Genomic DNA, 19,557 nt, shown 5'->3' with positions numbered 1-19,557 from the left:
AAGACATCTTTGCCAAGAGCAGACCCCCCTTTCTTCTGGCACTAAACTGATCTTGGTGTTCCAGTGGTAAATGGTCAATACAAGCACTGAACTTCTCATAATTCAGGTGATCATATTTTAATATCAGCACCTGGTGAGTCACAATCCTGAACTGTAATGTTGCCGAAGAGTTGCTTTTATGACCAAAATGCTACTGGGCCTGGCCTACACTGCTGTTTAAGTCGATGCAAGTTATGTTGCTCAGGGTTGTGAAAAAAAAAAAAAAAATCACTCCCCGAGCGACATAGCTTACATCAAACCAACGCGGCGCCTACACTGCGCTATGTTGGTGGGAGATGCTCTCCCGCTAACTTACCTTCCGCCTCTCGGGAGGGTGAAGTACTGAAGTTGATGGGAGAGCGCTCTGCCATCGACTTATTGCATCTTCACCAGACCCACTAAATAGACACTGCTGCATCGATTGCAGCGGCACCGATTTACTGTGCCAGGATAGACAAGTCCCTGGGTCCTTGTAATTTGCGGTAGCTTTAGGAATATATAGTCTCCCATTTTCATTAACTGCATCCACAGAATGTGGGGTCAGTGGTGGAAAACAAACTCAGAATCCCTTTCTGGATGTAGTATTTTTAACTGCATGCTTGCTAGTAGAACGCGCCATTACTGGAGTTTGCCAGATGATGCTAGCTGGCCCAAGGATAGGTTCATTAATTGGCAATGCCACCCGTGCTGAAGTAGAAATATACATGTCCAGGAGCTTGTGGTGGACTTCTAGACTTCTTCCAGTGGAATCCGAAGCACGTCTGCGACCCACTTCATCAGGTCTTGGAACTGCAGAAAGTCAACAGGTAATGATGGCATTACTGCCTCATCAGGAGATGAAGAAGGGATATTTGTAAAGGGGGGGGGGGTTACGTCCTTGTCGATCCTCGCTTTGTGCGCCTCAAAGGTCTTCTTTGCGGATTCAGAAAGCAGGGGAGGGATGGAAGGTACCAGAGAATAAGATCTCCTATATTCCTTATAAGACTGAATTGGGGCCCCTCAAAAATGCTGGCGGTATGTTGCCCATGAGCACCAATAAGGCCAATGAGGAAGACAATAAGACCTGGGGGAAGGTAACCATCATTGGTCGTCCCAAGTATTAGCAGTTAGAGGTCATGCATCCTGCCTTCCTTGCATCTGCAGAGGAGAACAACAGTATACTGGAGCCTTGAACTGAAAGCTCCAAGCCTGAGTCGGAATGCTCTTCCGCATATTGTACAGGAGGTGAAAACCCTACTTCCTGAATGGTAAAAGTCAGGAAGTGGTGGGTCTCAATGCAACATACATGGTTGGTGACACAGCAGATTTCAGTACTGACAGATGTGCAGAAGTTACAATGAGGGCAGACTCAGGCTCATTTAGTGCTGTGATGTCTTCAGGTACCAGAACTCCTGCAGTACCAGGAGCACAATAGAACTTGGTAAAGGAACCTAGGTTGTTCCCGATGTCACTGTCCTAGGGCACCTCAAATTCCAGTGAAACTGCTCTCTTATTATCATGAGCTGTGATGGTACCCATAATAGTTGTTTCTGGCACTGTGCCCTTTACCAATGAGGCACAGAATTCAGATGAAGTCTCAGAGTGTGCGTCAGGCTACCTGAAGTACTTGGAACCCCACTAGCACTCCTCTTGGGGCCTGAGGTCTCGGTGACCAAAATTTTCTCCATTGTGCTCCTCTTATCCCCTTCTCCTTCGACTTTGAGTGGGAAGCCCTCGGCACCCACGGAGCAGTTACACATACATCACTCATGGAGAGTGCTGGAGACTGGGGTCTTGACGCTGCCTTCACCTTGGAAGCTCTAGGTGACCAAGATCTCAATACAGATGGGGCACTGTTCAGGGGGGTTCTCCAGGTCCGAAACCAGTTTGAAGGCTTGCTCCACCATTATGAGTCTATACTTCATTTCCTGTTTTTGTGGGATTTTCCCTCAAAAGGAGTGCAAATCTTGCACTTGCTGGGGATATGCAAGTCTCCCAAGCAATGAACACACTGAGAATGCCCATCGCTGACAGGAATTGGTTCTCAACAAGAGAGGTAACTTTTAAAACCCAGCATTCTAGATACAAGAAAAAAAACTGACCCCCACAATAGGGGGGAAAAAAACCAATAAAAAGATACAGATATAGATCTTTTTTCTGAAAAAAGAACACAGAACCAAGAGTTCCAACAATTATAAAATACTAAGAACCTTATGTAGTAGGAAAAGAGCCTGAGACATAAGTCCTTGTATCAGAGGCCTGAGGCCTAAACTAAAGTAATGGTAAAAACTTGCTAATATAAAGCAAAGTTAAGTTGTGAGCAAGAGGTAGTCCCTGCTCACAGAATCTGGCAAGAACAAGGCTGATGTAGCAGAAACACACATTTCTAAGTAGTGCTAGACTTAAGTACATATACACAAACACATTCCAGAAGGGTGGTACCAGAACACCTCGATACCAGCACATTCCCCAAAGATAACAGAAACACACAGACCCATCCGAAAGATAAGGTCAGGATGACAGCATGATCGATAAAAATGTTTTGACCGAACTATTAGGCACAAGGTAATGGGTGGTGATTAGCCACATCAGAGGGTGGCACCTAAGTACGTCAGAGGGGTGATACGTAATTTGTTTGTATTGGTGTATAAAGATGCATCTCAGAGAATGTGTCTTTGTCCAACTAAGGGGGCAGTGGAAGTCCTGCCACTGACTGAGCTGTGTCCATTGTCATGGGCATACATGTCTTAGTGTACCTGTAACCACTGAGCTGGGGAATTAGCACAATGCTTCGTTGGCAATAAATCTGTCCGCGCGCCTTCGCTACTAAACCAAGTCTGGTGGTCTTATTGGGCAGTTTGATCAAACCGGTATCAAGCAGAGTAGCCCAGGAGTCAGTCCTGGGGCCGGTTTTGTTCAACATCTTTATTAATGATCTGGATGATGGGACGGATTGCACCTTCAGCAAGTTTGCAGATGACATTAAGCTGGGGGGAGAGGTAGATACGCTGGAGGGTTGGGATAGGGTCCAGAGTGACCTAGACAAATTGGAGGATTGGGCCAAAAGAAATCTGATGAGGTTCAACAAGGACAAGTGCAGAGTCCTGCACTTAGGACGGAAGAATCCCATGTACTGCTACAGGCTGGGGACCGACTGGCTAAGCAGCAGTTCTGCAGAAAAGGACCTGGGGATGACAGTGGATGAGAAGCTGGATATCAGTCAGCAGTGTGCCCTTGTTGCCAAGAAGGCTAACAGCATATTGGGCTGCATTAGTAGGAGTATTGCCAGCAGATCAAGGGAAGTGATTATTCCCATCTATTCAGTACTGGTGAGGCCATATCTGGAGTATTGTGTCCAGTTTTGGGCCCCCCCTACAGAAAGGATGTGGACAAATTGAAGAGAGTCCAGCGGAAGGCAACGAAAATGATCAGGGGGCTGGGGCACGTGACTTTCGAAGAGAGGCTGAGGGAACTGGGCTTGTTTAGTTTGCAGAAGAGAAGAGTGAGGGGGGATTTGATAGCAGCCTTCAACTGCCTGAAGGGGGGCTCCAAAGAGGATGGAGCTAAGCTGTTCTCAGTGGGGGCAGATGACAGAACAAGGAGCAATGGTCTCAAGTTGCAGTGGGGGAGGTCTCAGTTGGATATTAGGAAACACTATTTCACTAGAAGGGTGGTGAAGCACTGGAACGGGTTACCTAGGGAGGTGGTGGAATCACCATCTTTAGAGGTTATTAAGGCCAGCTTGACAAAGCCCCAGCTGGGATGATTTAGTTTGTGTTGGTCCTGCCTTGAGCAGGGGGTTGGATTGGATGACCTCCTGAGGTCTCTTCCAACCCTAGTCTTCTATGATTGGAGCCTGCTGTACGGACTCTCTGGCCAGAACTAATGCGGCACGCAGAGAGAAAACACACACGCAGCCGAACATCTGATGACTCCCTATAAACGAACTAAAGAACTAACATTATATACTATATTCTAACTTTAAAGAGAAAAAGAGGCACTCACTGACCTCCGTCTCTGGCTGAAAGCTCCTGAAGTGGAGCACGCCCAGGGACATCACTCAAAAAAGAATACTCAGTACCTCCAGGCTGTCTATTTATAGCAGGTGAATATTCACTATCATTCTGAGTACTATTGAGCTGAAGAAATATGCTCTCTCTCATGGCATTGACACCTCCTCTCCCTTCCACACACGGCCTCCCAAGAGGGAAGAGGCAAAAGAGTGGGCCTGTTCTTCATTCCTCAGTGCATCTGCATCAGCAGAAATACATCAGCACTGAAGAAAAACATAATAGCGGTATCAGTGAGGTCCGTGGCTCAGAAGGCTCAAACATCAGCTGGATGCAGTGACAAAAGGAAATCAGCTGTGATAAGAGAGCAGTCGCATCTAATTGTACACTAACAGGTTATTTTGCAGCTCTGAAGTTTTAGGTTTTTCTCTAATTTTGCTTAGTTGGCCCATTTCAGCAGTAACACACTTCACAGTGTCTGTTTTGGCTCATCAGGGGATGGATGGATCAAGTCAAAGTACTTTCAGATTACCTTTGTATGAGCAGACTTTCTGTATCCAGGAAAGCGGATTAACCTTCATTAACGCATAGGGTATACTGACAACGTGCATTCTGTTCATTACGCTCTGTAAGTGAAATGTTCAAATGTCTCAAAGAGTAAATGAAATACATGGATACATTTAAAATATCACAGCTGCAGCACATGTTCAGTGTAATCTAACAACATGCAAGCAGGATAAATGCATATATCTAAACAAATACAATTTCATATGTATATCAGCAAGTGTTATTTGAAGCCTTGATATAGTTCATTCATTCATTCGGATATCAAAATAGCCAGAGAAACCCTACCCTCCAACATACTCTTCTTGAAATCCTGTCCTCCCTGGCCTTCTATGACCGTCCTCTTCTTGTTCTCCTCCTACCTCTCTAATTGTTCCTTCAGTGTCTCCTTTGAAGGATCTTCCTCAATGCCCCCACTCCAGATTCCACAGGGTTCTGTCCTAGGTCCTCTTCTCTTCTCTCTACACCTTTTCTCTGGTAATCTCATCTGCAAACACAAATTCAACTACCATCTCTATATGGATGGTTCACACATCTACCTCTCAATCCAGATCGGTCTCCTGTCCAAACTAAAATTTCAGACTGTCTTTCTGACATCTCTTTGTGAATTTCTCGCCATCAGCTCAACCTCAACATGGCTAAAACAGAGCTCTTTAATCTTCCTCCCCCAAGGCCCTCCCCACTATTTCCTTTCTTGGTCAACGTGGACAACACCACTATTCTACCTGTCACTCAGGCCCGTAACCTGTGTGCCATCTTTGACCCACACATCTCTCTAGATCCTCACATCCAACCTAGGGCTGTCATGCAGATTATTTCTGCATAATATCTTTAAAATCCATCCACACAGCTAAAACTTTTGTCCAAACTCTCATCATCTTGCATCTCGGTTACTACAACCATCCTTCTCTCTATCCTTGACAAATGCAATCTCGCCTCACTCACATCCATTCAAAATGCTGTTGAGATCGTTTCTCTAGCTTGTCACTTTGACTACGTCATCTCTTTCTTTGCATCCCTTCACTGTCTCCCTCTTCTCTATCATGTCAAACATAAGCTTCTTGTCTGCACTTTCAAGGCCCTTCACGACCAATCCCCACCCTATCATCTCACTCAGTATCAACAAGTCAGCTCTCATTCCTACACAGTCCAGGATGTTATATGTTCAAACAGGCACCATCATGCTTTCTCCCATGCTGCCCCTCATGCTTAGGGAAGCTCCCTGTAACTATCCACAAAACTAGCCTATTCACCTTCAAAATGCTCTTCAAAACTCTCCTTTACTGTGAGGGCTACGAAAAAACTGACAGCAGCTAAGCTGCTGGTGTGCGGAGACCACTGACTGTCACGCTCCCCAATATTGTCTCCCTGTCTCCTTGTACTCGCCTGTCTGTGTCTATCCATCTGCTGTCTCTTGCCTGACATTTAGATTGTAAGCTCTTTGGGACAGGAATGGTCTTTTTCTCCTGTTTTATGTACAACACCTAGCACAACGGGACCCTGATCCATGACTGGGCACTGAGACACTATGATAATACAAATAATACAATTCTTCGTTACTGAATGTACTCAAACACTCACTGTTAAAACTCCGTGCCACAGACCAGCATCCCTTTTGAAATCCAGCACATTTGTTAATGTTTCAGCTGAAAGTGGATGAAGACATGGGTTACATTTGCTGAACACCACAGCTACCAAAACTTTAGAACATTTGAGAAGCATGGTGTATCTCCCAAAGGTAGGGTTACCATATTTAGTGCCTCCGAAAGGAGGACACTCCACGGGGCCCCGCCCCCGCCCCGCCCCCCCCAACTCTGCCCCCTCCCCAAAGTCTCCGCCCCCTCCCCTGCTTCCCGCGAACATTTGAGTCGCGGGAAACCTGAAGCAGGTAAGGGAGGGTGTGGGGGGAGGAGGCGCGGCCCAGGCTGGCCCCCCCGGCGTTTCCAGCCTGGGTCGGCTCGGGCCCTGGGGTGCCGGCCCCGGGCCCGGCCGAGCACCCCCGGCCCGCCCAGCACTGCCGGTCCCCGGCCCCCCCGGCCGAGCACCCCCGGCACGGCTGGCCCCCGGGCCCCCGGCCGAGCACCCCCGGCACCGCCGGTCCCCAGCCCGTCCCCCGGCACCGCACCGCCGGCCCGTCCCCCAAGCCCCCAGCCCGGCACCGCATGTCCCGATTTTCCCGGACATGTCCGGCTTTTTGGCATTTCCCCCCGGACGGGGATTTGGAGCCCAAAAAGCCGGACATGTCCGGGAAAATCCGGACGTATGGTAACCCTACCCAAAGGAGCTGTGAAATTTGTAAGACTTTCAGAAAAGGAATAAGCCAACATCATATTACCATGCTCCTATTATGTGTACACAGTCTGCTAAGGCCTGCAGCATTTTAAGTTACTTGTTACAATTTTCCTTGTGTTATCATTTGTTACCGATGACACTAGCAGTGATGCCTATTGTTAAGGTTGCCCGGCACCTGGCACTTTCAATTATAACACCTTATTTTTGATTGCTTACAACTTTGCTAATCTTTAATAGTTTGAGCTGAAATTTCCCATGCCGGTTTCTATCTCAGGTTGAATATATGTATATATATTTTAAGTTTCAGCTAAAAAAGTTTAACTGTTTCAAAGAATGAGATAAGAGAAAAATGTTGTCTTGTCCATGTTAGTTTTCTTTCTTCATTTTAACGTTTGTCTCACTGAGAAACTCTAGCACCCTCCATGTTTCGGAGCAGGGCCTTGGAATTTGGCATTAGGATTGCCCTGCTGTCAGAGATGGATGGTTTAGTGTCCTGAGAAAGTTCACCCAAATTTGGCTAAGTTACAAGTGAAAATCAGTTTGCACATGCTCAATGGAGGTTTGAGAGAGGCTGGCAGCATTATTTTCTGACAATGCCATTCGCAATGATCATGCTGCAACCCCACACAGCTCCTGTGTGCTGCCTGGACTGAGCATGCTGAACCAGCGAATCTTCCTGCAGTTATTCCCCCCCGGGTGCCAGGCCTAGAGCAGAGAGCAAGGAGACTGTCTCTCTTGTCCTCTCAATGCCCCCAGTGCTGTGTTGGTCCCTGGGCAGTGTGGAGAAGGAGAAAGCAGTCTGACTTGCTTGACCGCAGAGGAGTGAGGAGAGGATGATGGGGCAAGTGGGGGCAAGCTTGGGGGTATACAGTTTTGCTGGAATTGGGCCAGAATGCTCAGCACCTTGGAAGATTGAGCCAAAATGACATTGAAACTGGAGGGAACCCAAATAAGGGTGACAAAGATGACAGAAGGATTAGGAGGTAAAATTTAAAAACAGATTAAGTGGTTTTAACAAGTTTAGTCTAGAGAAAAGAGAGCATGAAGTCAAAAGTGCAGGTTGGGAATTGGGACTCTGCTATTAATAGTCTCCAACTGGTAACAGATACGTACTGGTAATTAAGAGTCATTCTTGGTACTTTTTTAAAAAGGCAGTCATTGAAGATTCTGTGAATTCCTTTTTAACAGAAAAACATGACTGGCATAGTGAACATGGATTGTTTTAAACCTTGATTTAATTCATTCAAGGCAAACATTCTTCTGAAAATTTAAAAGCATCATGTTGACACTAGATTGCTGTTTGGATAAACATTGAATTAAAAATTTGGATACTAAACTTGTGACAACAGCTTCAATACAGGACATAGTTTACTGGTGTATTTTAAAATTTGGAATTTTTTTTGCAATTCTGAGCAGTGATTGCTATGTTTACTTTCAAATTGAGAACGCTATTAGCTGCTAGTTACGTACACTTCACATATTTTGGCTTAAAGATACAAAAGGGTAAAGCAAGCACACTTTCAGCAGGAGGAAAGCTGATTGCCAATAATAATGGCTACGTTTAATAAATGTATGCAAGTCTTATACGAAAACAAAACTTTTTTTTTTTTTACCAGTTGATGTGGACACACATGTATTCATCATTTTGCTTAAAGACTGATCAAAAATTGGAAACTGCTGGCAAAAATCTACCATGTAAATATGACCAGTTAAACCCCCTGTATTGGTTGTTCTTTTAGGGGGTGATTTTCTGCACATTCAATTACTCCAACAGTACATTCACATTAGGAGCATACTACTGTCGGCTGTACAGAAAAAAACAGGCCACATATTCTTAATACAATAAAGATATTGATCTTTCCACTGTTGTGAAGCCTTCAGTCTGATCAGAAAAAATTATTGCTGATTAACCCTTTCAGAGTTGCAAGATTTACTTGGATTGTCCAAGAAATCAAATATTAGTTCTATTTATTTCAACTTGTGTTTTAATTAATATATTGCTAATACTTACACAGAAGGCCATATAAGACTCTTTTTTCGTCAACAGTGTGGAATTAAATGGTATGAGACGGACACATACAAGCAACTGAGCAGGCTAACGGGTCTCAGATTAGAGCTACTTAATACATGCTGTGGATGAAGTTACAAGTGGCTCCTTATTTTTCTTCATATTTCATGTCAATTACAAGCAAGTAAACAGCACTTTCCTTCAACAATGACAAATGCCACTATAAGCCTGGAGATAGGACACTAAAAATGCTTTCCCAACGTAAGATACAGTACGTTCTGCTTAATGTAAATCTCAATATGTATTATTTTTGAAGGACCTCTACGGAACGTACCTTCTGAGTAACCGCATGCCTGGGTCAATGCATGACAATGTGCCAGCATGGAAGCATGAGATACAGTAATGCCCATTGTGCTGCCCTCTTTACTTGTCTTATACTGAAAAGAGAAAATTTACAAGGTTAGTTTAATAATTAAAGTTAGCCAACAACGATTAATTTGAGGGGGTGTCTTTGTGTGTGTACAGTATGTTAAACTGTACTTATTTTGATGGTTTCCCTGTCCCTTACCATTTGTAAATTACTTGTCTCAGGGACCCCAAAAATGGAATACCCTGTCACTTTGCAGATGTTGTATCCTGTTCCCCTCTCTTTGTTACTTGTCTATGTACATTGTAAAATCTTTGGGGCGGTAACCTCTTTACTTCTGACTATGTATTTGTACAGTGCCCAGCACAACGGGTGCTACCATAACACAAATAAATATCGAGGGTGCATCTGACACTATCCTTGAGTACGTCAGAGGAATCTTGGAGGGAAGACGGTTAAGTTCTCTACACTGCAAAGTTTACACTTCCAACCCGGTACGGGAATTTAAAAGTGAAAATATGGGAGCTCAGAATGAAAGGCTGGGTGAAAGCCTCAAAAGCAAAGATGAGCGTAAGTGGGTGGGGAGAGCTGCTGCTGTAAAAACAAAAGCAAAAAGATTCTAAGCTAGGTGACTGAGTAAAAGGAGAGCACAACATTACAGGTGACAGTCTGACGCCATTAATTATATGGAAACAAGGTGTGGGGAAAAGTACTGCACTTACTTTCAGGGGGAAAATAATATTTATGTATATTTCTATAGCACCATAACTTTTCATGACACCTTACAGAGATTAAGAGTCATGGTCCATGCACTGAAAACTTACCATGTAAATGTGAGACACACAACCAGGATATAGACACGGTAAAAATTTCAAATTGTCTAGGTGACTTAGGAGCCTACGTCTCATTGGAAGAATAAAAGTCACTTAGGCACTTTTGAAAATTTTACCCAAAGGAACAAGCCACGGGATAACTAAAATAATACGTCCAATCACATGGCGAGATAATCATATACATTCTGATTGTTTTCAGTAAGGACAGCGGGAGAGCAAGAGAATGGATACATTCAGTACAGGTGTGGAAATCAATGATGGAACCCATGTGTCAGATATGCTCAGCATATTACATTTGTTTACCTCAATATAAGCGATATCAGCACTGGCATCCCGTACTTGAGGATGCCAGTCCTTGGCTGGCTTTGCGAGATGTTTTCCATCAATCACAAACCAAACAAGACGTGGCCAACCTTAAATTAAAAACAAGACGAAAATTATTAAAACGCTTCCAAAGAAATATTTTGTTTTTCAATATTCTGGGACAGCAACAACTAGCTAAGCAAAAATGCCAGAATCATGCTGCTGGGGCAAATGTGGAATGAAAGTCATTAACAGCTTGATCAAAGCACTCTTTTGACAAGAGGCAGAGAGTTTTCAGATTCCTTGGTAGTTCTTCCTTCATATGCAGTTAGAAATGTGTAATCACAATCCAACTAGTAATTGTACAGTAGCATTCATATCTATGTTCTTTGCTCTGCAGAAAAATAATGGATAACAAAAAAAATGTACCTTTGAATGTAACTACCTCCCCAGTTTGAGCTTTCGGAAGGCCTTTTTGACAAACATCTGTTGTCAAAGCTAACGTTACTCCACAACTGCCCAAGAGAAATCCAATCTGTTGGCTGCCAGCATCCTATCGAAAAACCATGATGTTATTGTAAAGATGCAAATGGAAAAGCTCAGAGTCTTCTGCAATTCTGCCATGTTTAGAACACATTAAGAAGTTACATGTGAATAATCATGTGTTTCCAAATACCACAGTTCTTAGCCTTCACACAGTTAGTCATTTGAAATGTCTCCTGTTGTCTGGTGCCCGTTACTGCAGCATGAGAGTGCCTAGCCGAATCCTTGATCTCCTGTGACTCCCATTCATTTGGATGCACCTCTCTGTTGTGGGTAACTCAGAGATGTGTAATTCACCACAACAGAAGTGTTTCTTTCTCATTTTTAAATAAATGTAAGTTCCTAAATCCAGGAAAACTTTAGTCTGCCTACATGTATCAACTGCTGTTCTATATTGCTCCAGAGCTGAAAATATAGCCTCTATAAAAGGCAGAAATGCCTTTCTCCAAACAGCCTATTTTTAACCACAGTACTTAGAGCTATGACAAGTAACATTTTAACATGTTATATTTACAAAGTACAGAGCTTTTAACATATTGCTGATGACATCCAACGATGGCTCATAGGGCAGAGGGAGTCAAAACAACCTCTAGTCACAAAGAAGGGGGCACTTCTGTAGGACAAGCAAGGCACAGAAATGCATACTTATGGAATGGACAGACAGGCAGTATCATGGAGCTACGAATAAGACTAAATACATTTACAGAACTAGGCCAATGCTACCCTATAGTGTTAAACATGACATACAAGTTTCTACAGGATCAGGTCAACGTTAATAGGGAAGAGTCTATTTTTCATAGTCCTGAGCTGACATATTCATCTGGGCAAGAAATCTTTGATATTAACTGACCCCGTTTGCCTTACAGCTCAGATTAGGAAATCTGCTTCATTAAATCCTCAGGGTAAAACTGAGTCACAGACCAAAAATCTAAAAGGTTAAAGCTAATATAATACAAACAATGTTAATATGACAGAAATGTGCTGTAAACTTTTATACTGAATAAGATGTTAATACAGATAGTTTAGACCTAGATTTATTTTAATTGAGAGAATTAACAGGAATGGGAAATAAATTGAAAATCCAAGAGTTTCCACTGTATGATAAAGCATTGGACCAAAACAGTAAAATCTTCCATACCATGTAAAAATCTTAAAATATTTTTTTAAAAACTCATAGACTTTAAGGCCAGAAGGGACTTGTCATCTAGATGTGATCATCTAGTCTGAGCTCCTGCACATCGTAGGCGACAGAGCCTCGCCCACCCACTCCTGTAACAGACCCCGAACCTCTGGCTGAGTCCTCAAATCATGATTAAAAGATTCAAGTTACAGAGAATCCACCATTTACACTAGCTTAAACCTGCAATTGACCCGTGCCCCATGCTGCAGAGGAAGGTGAAAAACCCCCAGGGTCTCTGCCAATCTGACGCGGGGGGAAATTCCTTCCCAACCCCAACTATGGCCATCAGATAGACCCTGAGCATGAGGGCAAGACCCAGCAGCCAGACCCCTGGGAAAGAATTCTCTATAGTCACTCAGAGTCCTCCACATCTCGTGTCCCATCATGGGCCACTGGAGATATTTCCGACTAGCAGTCACAGATCAGCCACATGCCATTGCAAGCAGTCCCATCACACCATCCCCTCCATCAACTTATCAAGCTCAGTTCTGAAGCTAGTTAGGTTTAAATATAGGTATATTTAGAGATTCAGTTAATAGTGTTGACTAACACTGCCATCAGAACATTCAATATTAAAGAAGTTTGAAAAATTCATGAACATCTCTACAAGCACATATATACACTAAAGGGGCAGTTCAATTATTCACTTCACAGGTTTTCCCAGTTTAGGTATTAAACTTTGCTCCACAAACATTAGCATTAGCACTAAAATCTAACATTTATAAAAAAGTACAACCATCAATTCAGCTCATGCACTGTGCTGCTTTCTTCTGCAGACAGACACTTCAGTTTTACTGCTGTTTGGATTTATAACATCCCTCTACTCTTGAAGCCATAAAAAAAAATTATCCATCCACATCCCCTTAACTACAAAAAACCCCACTTATTATTCTGCCTAGTTGTGGCACTCTGTACCTCAAAGCAACACTGTAGAACCCCCATATTCTCTTGTAAAACTGATTATTTTCATCACCTAATGTGGCTGACACACTGGGTTACCTTTCTTGTTAGTGGTACTTCTATTGGCACAGGAACCAGGTCTGCCAGGAGGCACCCATAAAATGCCACCATAAACATCACAGGATCACTGTTAGGAAATACGAGAGCCACCTATAACAAGATTGAGCAAAGCCGGTAAAAGATTTTTAGAGTGTCTTTTTGAAAATATATTTCCCACATATTGTTCAGGATCATAACAAGAACTGGAGACATTTAAACAATGGTAATCACCATAGCACGCACATTTATCATTGTTTAGGAAGGTATACAAGCTTCATTCACTGGATGAAGCAAACTAATCTCCCTGCTTGCGAATACATTATATAATCAATACAATCTTACTGAATCCAAGGATTCCACAGAGCAGGTCACTTTTATGCAGTTTGTTTATACAAAACCCTTATAAAGACGGTTCCTTCCATCAGATTTTTTTTCCAGAAATGCTAAATATAATATTGCATTTACCAATAATTAAACTGACGTTACAAGGCTTTTTTCAGACAAAAGCCATTTCTGACTGCCCAACTCATCCATAATTTTGTTCACAATCTTTACTATCTTACCAAGGATACAGCAATTTGTACACAGCACATGCAAGAGACTGTACTGACATTGGCCTTTTGCTTACTGTGATTCATTATGAATTCTATGCTTGCTGAAGGGAAAAATATATAAAATGGAATGAAGACAGCTGCTTACTTTGGGGGAAATATTGCCCTACCTTACATTTATTAGCCAATTAAACGTAATAGTGAGGTTTGGGATAATGAAAATGACCTCATCAGGTACATGGATTTCACATTGCTAGTATCAAGGCCAGTAGCTTCAGGACTTGACTTTTTGTCTGTGCTAAGAATTCACACTCCAGGTACAATAGGGTCAAGTGTAAAGTCTACTGTGAAAAGGCTTGGGCATCCGAAAAACTGTACGTTACGGGACTGAAGCATCAGCACATACTGTCCCTGATTAGTCCTTCTGAAGAGCTGTCTAATAGAGTTAACCACACCAGCTCCATGTCTGAATTACCAAGCTACCTCAGTACAAATGAAGCATATATTCTGAAATAAGCATTTTAATAAGAGCTAATTGCTTCATTTAACAACATACCTACCACAAGGATTCCAAAGGTAAGACTCAAAAACCCTGTTGCAATAACCCACCATTTCAATAGTGTTGTTCAGTGTACAGCTGTGTGTATGTGGTGTTCATGAATTCTGGGGCAAGAAAGGGAACGGCAAACAAACCTCCTCTCACTCTCATTCAGGGTTCTCCAGAAGACCTGCTTTTCTTCCATGAGGCTCAGACAGGAGGCAGAGCCAGGGAGAAATACCAGCACGGTGGGAATGTGGAGACCTGGCCTGACCAAGCAGGACCCCACCCCCATGACAGAGGGGAGCGGACATGGAGCACTAAGCTCCCTGTGGGGTTCCAAGTGGGAGCAACAGGCCCATGGCCTCTGGGAAGCACAGGCTGGCGGGTAGCAGTATGCAGGAGGGCAGAGGGAAAGAGTAGGACTAGCAAGGTCCTTCAACTTCTAAGCCTTGTGTGACCACCCCACCTGCCCACCCCCAGCCATGCCACCCTCCCATATGGTAACACCAGCTTCGTGCTATCTGTTTAGATTGCAAGCTCTTTGTTACAGGGACCTGTCTTATTACTTGATAGTACAGCATCCAGCAAACTCTTGGGCATCATATCAATAAAATAATACAGGCAAAATTCCCAATAGAACTTCAGTTCCAAAACGCACAGCTTCTTTTAGTCTAGATTTAAACATTATTCCAGTCTTATTCCAAAGCAAGGCCAGTAGTAACTTACCCTGTGTCCAGGTTTGAGCAGTGGTTCATTCTTACTGGTTAGTTTGTTAAGAAGTGTATATGCTAACTTCAAACTCCGGCTCCACAGTTTGCCTAGAATTAGAGCACAGATATAAGAAAATGCATAAAACCTTAAGAATAAAAAAGCAACAGGCTACACTTTAAAACACTGACCAGTGATTCTGGGTGCCCAACTGGGGACACCATGGAGGGGCCTGATTTTTAGAAAGCAAACACCAAGCTCCTTCTGAAAAATTAGGTGTTTTTAAGGTGTCTCAAAGCTCTTAAATTATCCACAATAGAGTCACTGCTGGTCTTATTGTGCAAACACCATTATGCATAAAAAATGACTGAGTAATTAATTCACTGAGCTAAGAGGGGCAGAGTCTATGGCTTCCATCACTTCTACTTAAGAGAACTGCCGTTCAGCAAATTGTGATTTAACAACTAAATTAGCCTAAGAACCTTTGCTTGGAGTATTAAAATATCTGGCAGCACCTTGTCAACCTTCCTCTCTGCTGACAATGCATACAAATGGCAATTTCTCAAAATGACCCTTTGATGGTAACCTACTAAATGAATCACAGAAATATAGGACTGGAAGCGACCTCTCGAGGTCATGTAGTCCAGTCTTCTGAACTGAGACAGGACTAAGTATTATCTAACCATCCCTGACAGGTGTTTGGTCTAACCTGTTCTTCAAAACCACCACTGACAGCTACTCCACAACCTCTCTAGGTAAACTGTTCCAGTGCTGACCTACCCTACAGTTAGGAAGTTTTTCCTAATGTCTAACTAAATCTCCCTTGCTGCAATTTAAGCCCATTGCTTCTTGTCTTGTCTTCATGGGTTAAGGAGAACAACGTACCACCATCCTCTTTGTAACAACCTTTTACATACTTGAAGACTTGTGTCCCCTCTCAGTCTTTTCTTCTCCAGACTAAACAAACCCAGTTTTTTTCCCAATCTTCCCTGATAGGGCATGTTTTCTAGACCTTTAATCATTTTTTTTTGTTCTCCTCTGGACTTTCTCCAATTTGCCCACATCTTTCCTGAAGTGTGGTGCCCAAAACTGGACACAATACGCTAGCTGAGGCCTCATCAGTGCAGAGCAGAGCGGAAGAACTACTTCTCATGTCTTGCTTACAATACTCCTGCCAATACATCTCAAAAAGATGTTTGCCTTTTTGCTTTTTGTGCAACAGTGTTACATTGTTTACCCATATTTAGTTTGTGATCCACTATAAGCCCAGATTCTTTTCTGAAATACTCCATCCTAGACAGTCATTTCCCATCCCATATTTGTGCAATTGATTATTTCTGCCTAAGTGGAGTACTTTGCATTTGTGCTCACTGAATTTCATCGTATTTAATTCAGAGCACTTTTCCAGTCTGTCAAGATCATTTTGAATTCTAATCCTGTCCTCCAAAGCACTTGCAAACCCTCCCTGCTTGGTATTGTCTGCAAACTTTATAAGTGTACTCTCTCCGCCATTATCCAAATCATTTATGAAGATATTGAACAGACAGATCTTTGTGGGGACCCCACTTAACATACCCTTCCAGCTTGATTGTGAACCACTGATCCTCTCTGTAGTTACTCTCTGGGTATGGTTTTCCAGCTAGTTGTGCACCTGTTTCATTTAGGCTAAATTTTTCTATAGGTTATCACTGTTTTCTCTACATAGCTTATTGGTTTTACCAAATTCTGCTTTTACTCACTTCATGCTTAAAACCAGGTAAAATAAAGTCAGCGTTAGGTCTGTTAAAATGCATCTTTAAAAAGTACTCTATTACAGTGGCTCCCGAGCTGTGTTCTCTGGAACAATTGCTGGTCATTTGCAGAGAGGTGGCTGGTGGCAAGGTGCTGGCTCTTCTGATTTCCAGCTGATAATCTGCCTTTAAAGAAGCTTTGTTGGTCACCTTTTCCCCCATTTACTATCACAACTTCGTAGGGGTAAAGGTTGCAAGGCTTATGTGCAAAAGGAACATTAGGAAAGTTTTTAATGTACGACTAGTACTTTAAAAAGCAATAATTAAACATTCCTGATTTTAGAGTAATTAGAACATTTACATCATAGACAGTATTTGAATTCAGCTACCAGAAATAAAAGTCTGGTTTTAAAATGACATTTTACTGAATATTTTGACAGCTATAGATTTGCATTATTAATAAAAGCATATTCAGGACTACAATAATTGTATACTAGTATATAACAAACATACATCAAATGATAAATTATCTTATGAATAAAAAGAAGAACAGGAGGACTTGTGGCATCCGAAGAAGTGGGCTATAGTCCACGAAAGCTTATGCTCTAATAAATTTGTTAGTCTCTAAGGTGCCACAAGTCCTCCTGTTCTTCTTTTTGCGGATACAGACTAACACGGCTGCTACTCTGAAACTTATCTTATGAATAACACCTTCATTTAACCCGCTCTCTAATTAAGAATGGTACGAGGTCTTTGCTCCACTATTATTTCAACATTAAACATACAAAAGTACATAAAGAGACTGGCTGTCCTGAATACCATGATATCATACTTAATCTTGTTTTTTTAGCTGAGTATAATCAAGAAAAGAAACTGAAAAATAATCTATGTTAGACAAACTCAAAATACAACTGCTTCAACTACTCTGCTTAAATTAGAACTTATTTCTAATATAGTTAATTATCAGGCACTATGTATATCATTCTGATTTTTTATTTATGGCTATCAAAAGTAAGCATCTGAACACAGTTCAGACCAATTGGACATCTTGCTAAAGCCCCACCACTCCATCTAATCATATTAATTTATTCAATTACCTATCAAATAACGTTGCATAATTGACTATTCAAGTTTCTTGGATGTTTCATAGGAAATTTTAATAGAACGTGTAAAGGCAAAGATAATTGCAAGTAACGTGCTGCTGAGCTGCCTCTGAGGAGTAACCAAATTCTCTCTTAAAGAGCATCTGACTAATGGAATATTTCCTGTTCACTGATGCAGCAAAGTTTCCTATCTGACGATTAAGCTTCCTTTAGCACATTCTGAATTATAGAGCTTCTGTTCTAAGTAATCATATGAACAAGTTGTACGCACTCCAGAAGTATCTACTTTTCAAATCTGATGAGTGCACTTTGTTCTAGTCATCTGTCCCTTTCTGCTCTACATATATGGAAACCTCACAAAGGAGGGTTGCCTTAGTCTCCTCTTCTAGTGAGCAAGTCCAATGAACTGCTATGCTTATTGCTGATGAAAAAGCCATTTCTTGGCGAATCAGTGCAGATCCCTATTGTACATTCCCCCTCCAAAATACTGTTTTCATTTTTTCCTAAGATATAGTCAACATGCAGTGGTCCAGGATACCACAATACACACCTACATAGGAGTCTCAAAAGTGATAGAACAATGTACTGTAGTCATCAAAGTCTCTTTTATAGAGTGAAGCAAATGGCTCATTCCCAAATAACCAGCTCTTCCTTTTTCAATTTTTATTAAAGGTACCAAAGTCAATACTTGCCATAGGTAAGTGTATAGATGGCTTTCCCAGTTGTATCCAATGCAGTTAGACATGGGGTTTTCGGCTGGGTGGTCCCCCAGCGCTGCAGAGCAGCCAGGAGCGACGGGGGCCAGTTGGTAACCACACCTAAGGGTTCGCCTTTAAGTACAGTCATCTGACCCCCCTCTGGCTTTGGCTGATTTGGGTCCGGCTGTTGTACTAAAAGAATAAGAACATTAAAATTACAAAATTTTACTCTTGAAATGCATGCATCATACTTACTAACATCTCTGGAGTCCATTAACCAGTTCCATCTCTCCATTCCTCACAGCTGTAGTGGCTTCATTTCACCTTTAAGATGATGCTGTTTAAGGATCCATGGGCTTCCTCATTGTCAAAGTGTTTACCTTGGCTGGCATTTTTTAAATTCCAAATCTTCTATTTCACATAAGACTTGGACAGCTGACTAGTGTATTTGAATCCCAAGCTCACCCTACAGCTCTGCTGTGGGAAAAAGACACTTGCTAACATGTCTTCTGCTTGTTTACATAGATGCAAGATAGGCAGCAATCTGGTATAAGTGAGTAGAAAGGTAGCACGCCCAATGATTAGAGGGATGTTCATTTTTGGGAACTAAGTTCCCACATGATTGATGCTAAAGGTTTGAGAGGACTGGAGGACAGGTAGGGTTGTAGAATATATTTAGATAAAAGAACGTATGAGTGTATCAAAAGCCAAACCAGTACGTTGCTTCTATTTGTTAGGGCAAGTCTACACAACCACACTACATCGGCACAGCTGCACCGATGCAACTGTGCTGCTGTAGTGCGTCTGGGGTAGACATGCTATGCCAACGGAAGAGCGCTTTCCAGTTGGCATAGCTTCCACCTTTCGCAGAGGTGGAATAATTATATCAGTGGGAGAGCGTCTCCCGCCTTCAAAGCAAGGTATGGACAGCGCTTTAAGTCGATGTAACTTCGGTCACTCGGGGTGTCAGTTTCACACCCCGAGCGACGTAAATTACATCAACTTAAGCGGTTACAGGTATCAGAGGGGTAGCCCTGTTAGTCTGAATCTGTAAAAAGCAACAGAGTCCTGTGGCACCTTTAAGACTAAGGGAAGTATTGGGAGCATAA

The 19,557-nt window shown here is 42.5% G+C and overlaps 1 protein-coding gene across 10 annotated transcripts in view; it reads right to left on the bottom strand.

The window, feature by feature from the left end:
- DIP2A (disco interacting protein 2 homolog A) overlaps window positions 1-19,557 on the bottom strand; it is a 200,231-nt gene that overhangs the window by 56,444 nt on the left and 124,230 nt on the right. For all 10 annotated transcript variants that reach the window (XR_010591670.1, XR_010591669.1, XM_065562263.1 and 7 more), the window contains 8 exons: window positions 18,443-18,640; window positions 14,936-15,027; window positions 13,118-13,228; window positions 10,825-10,948; window positions 10,396-10,505; window positions 9,227-9,329; window positions 6,174-6,238; window positions 4,561-4,654 (listed from right to left, as the gene is read on the bottom strand). Coding sequence is in view for 8 of the 10 variants with exons in the window: in XM_065562263.1 (XP_065418335.1) it covers window positions 4,561-4,654; window positions 6,174-6,238; window positions 9,227-9,329; window positions 10,396-10,505; window positions 10,825-10,948; window positions 13,118-13,228; window positions 14,936-15,027; window positions 18,443-18,640 (897 nt within the window). In the remaining 2 variants the exon portion in view is untranslated. The remainder of the gene's footprint in view (window positions 1-4,560; window positions 4,655-6,173; window positions 6,239-9,226; window positions 9,330-10,395; window positions 10,506-10,824; window positions 10,949-13,117; window positions 13,229-14,935; window positions 15,028-18,442; window positions 18,641-19,557) is intronic.

The sequence above is a fragment of the Chrysemys picta genome, chromosome 11 (genome assembly GCF_011386835.1).
Source record: "Chrysemys picta bellii isolate R12L10 chromosome 11, ASM1138683v2, whole genome shotgun sequence".
NCBI lineage: Eukaryota > Metazoa > Chordata > Testudines > Emydidae > Chrysemys > Chrysemys picta.
The sequence above is the reverse complement of the archived record's forward strand: the minus strand, read 5'-3'. Positions and strand labels throughout refer to the sequence as shown.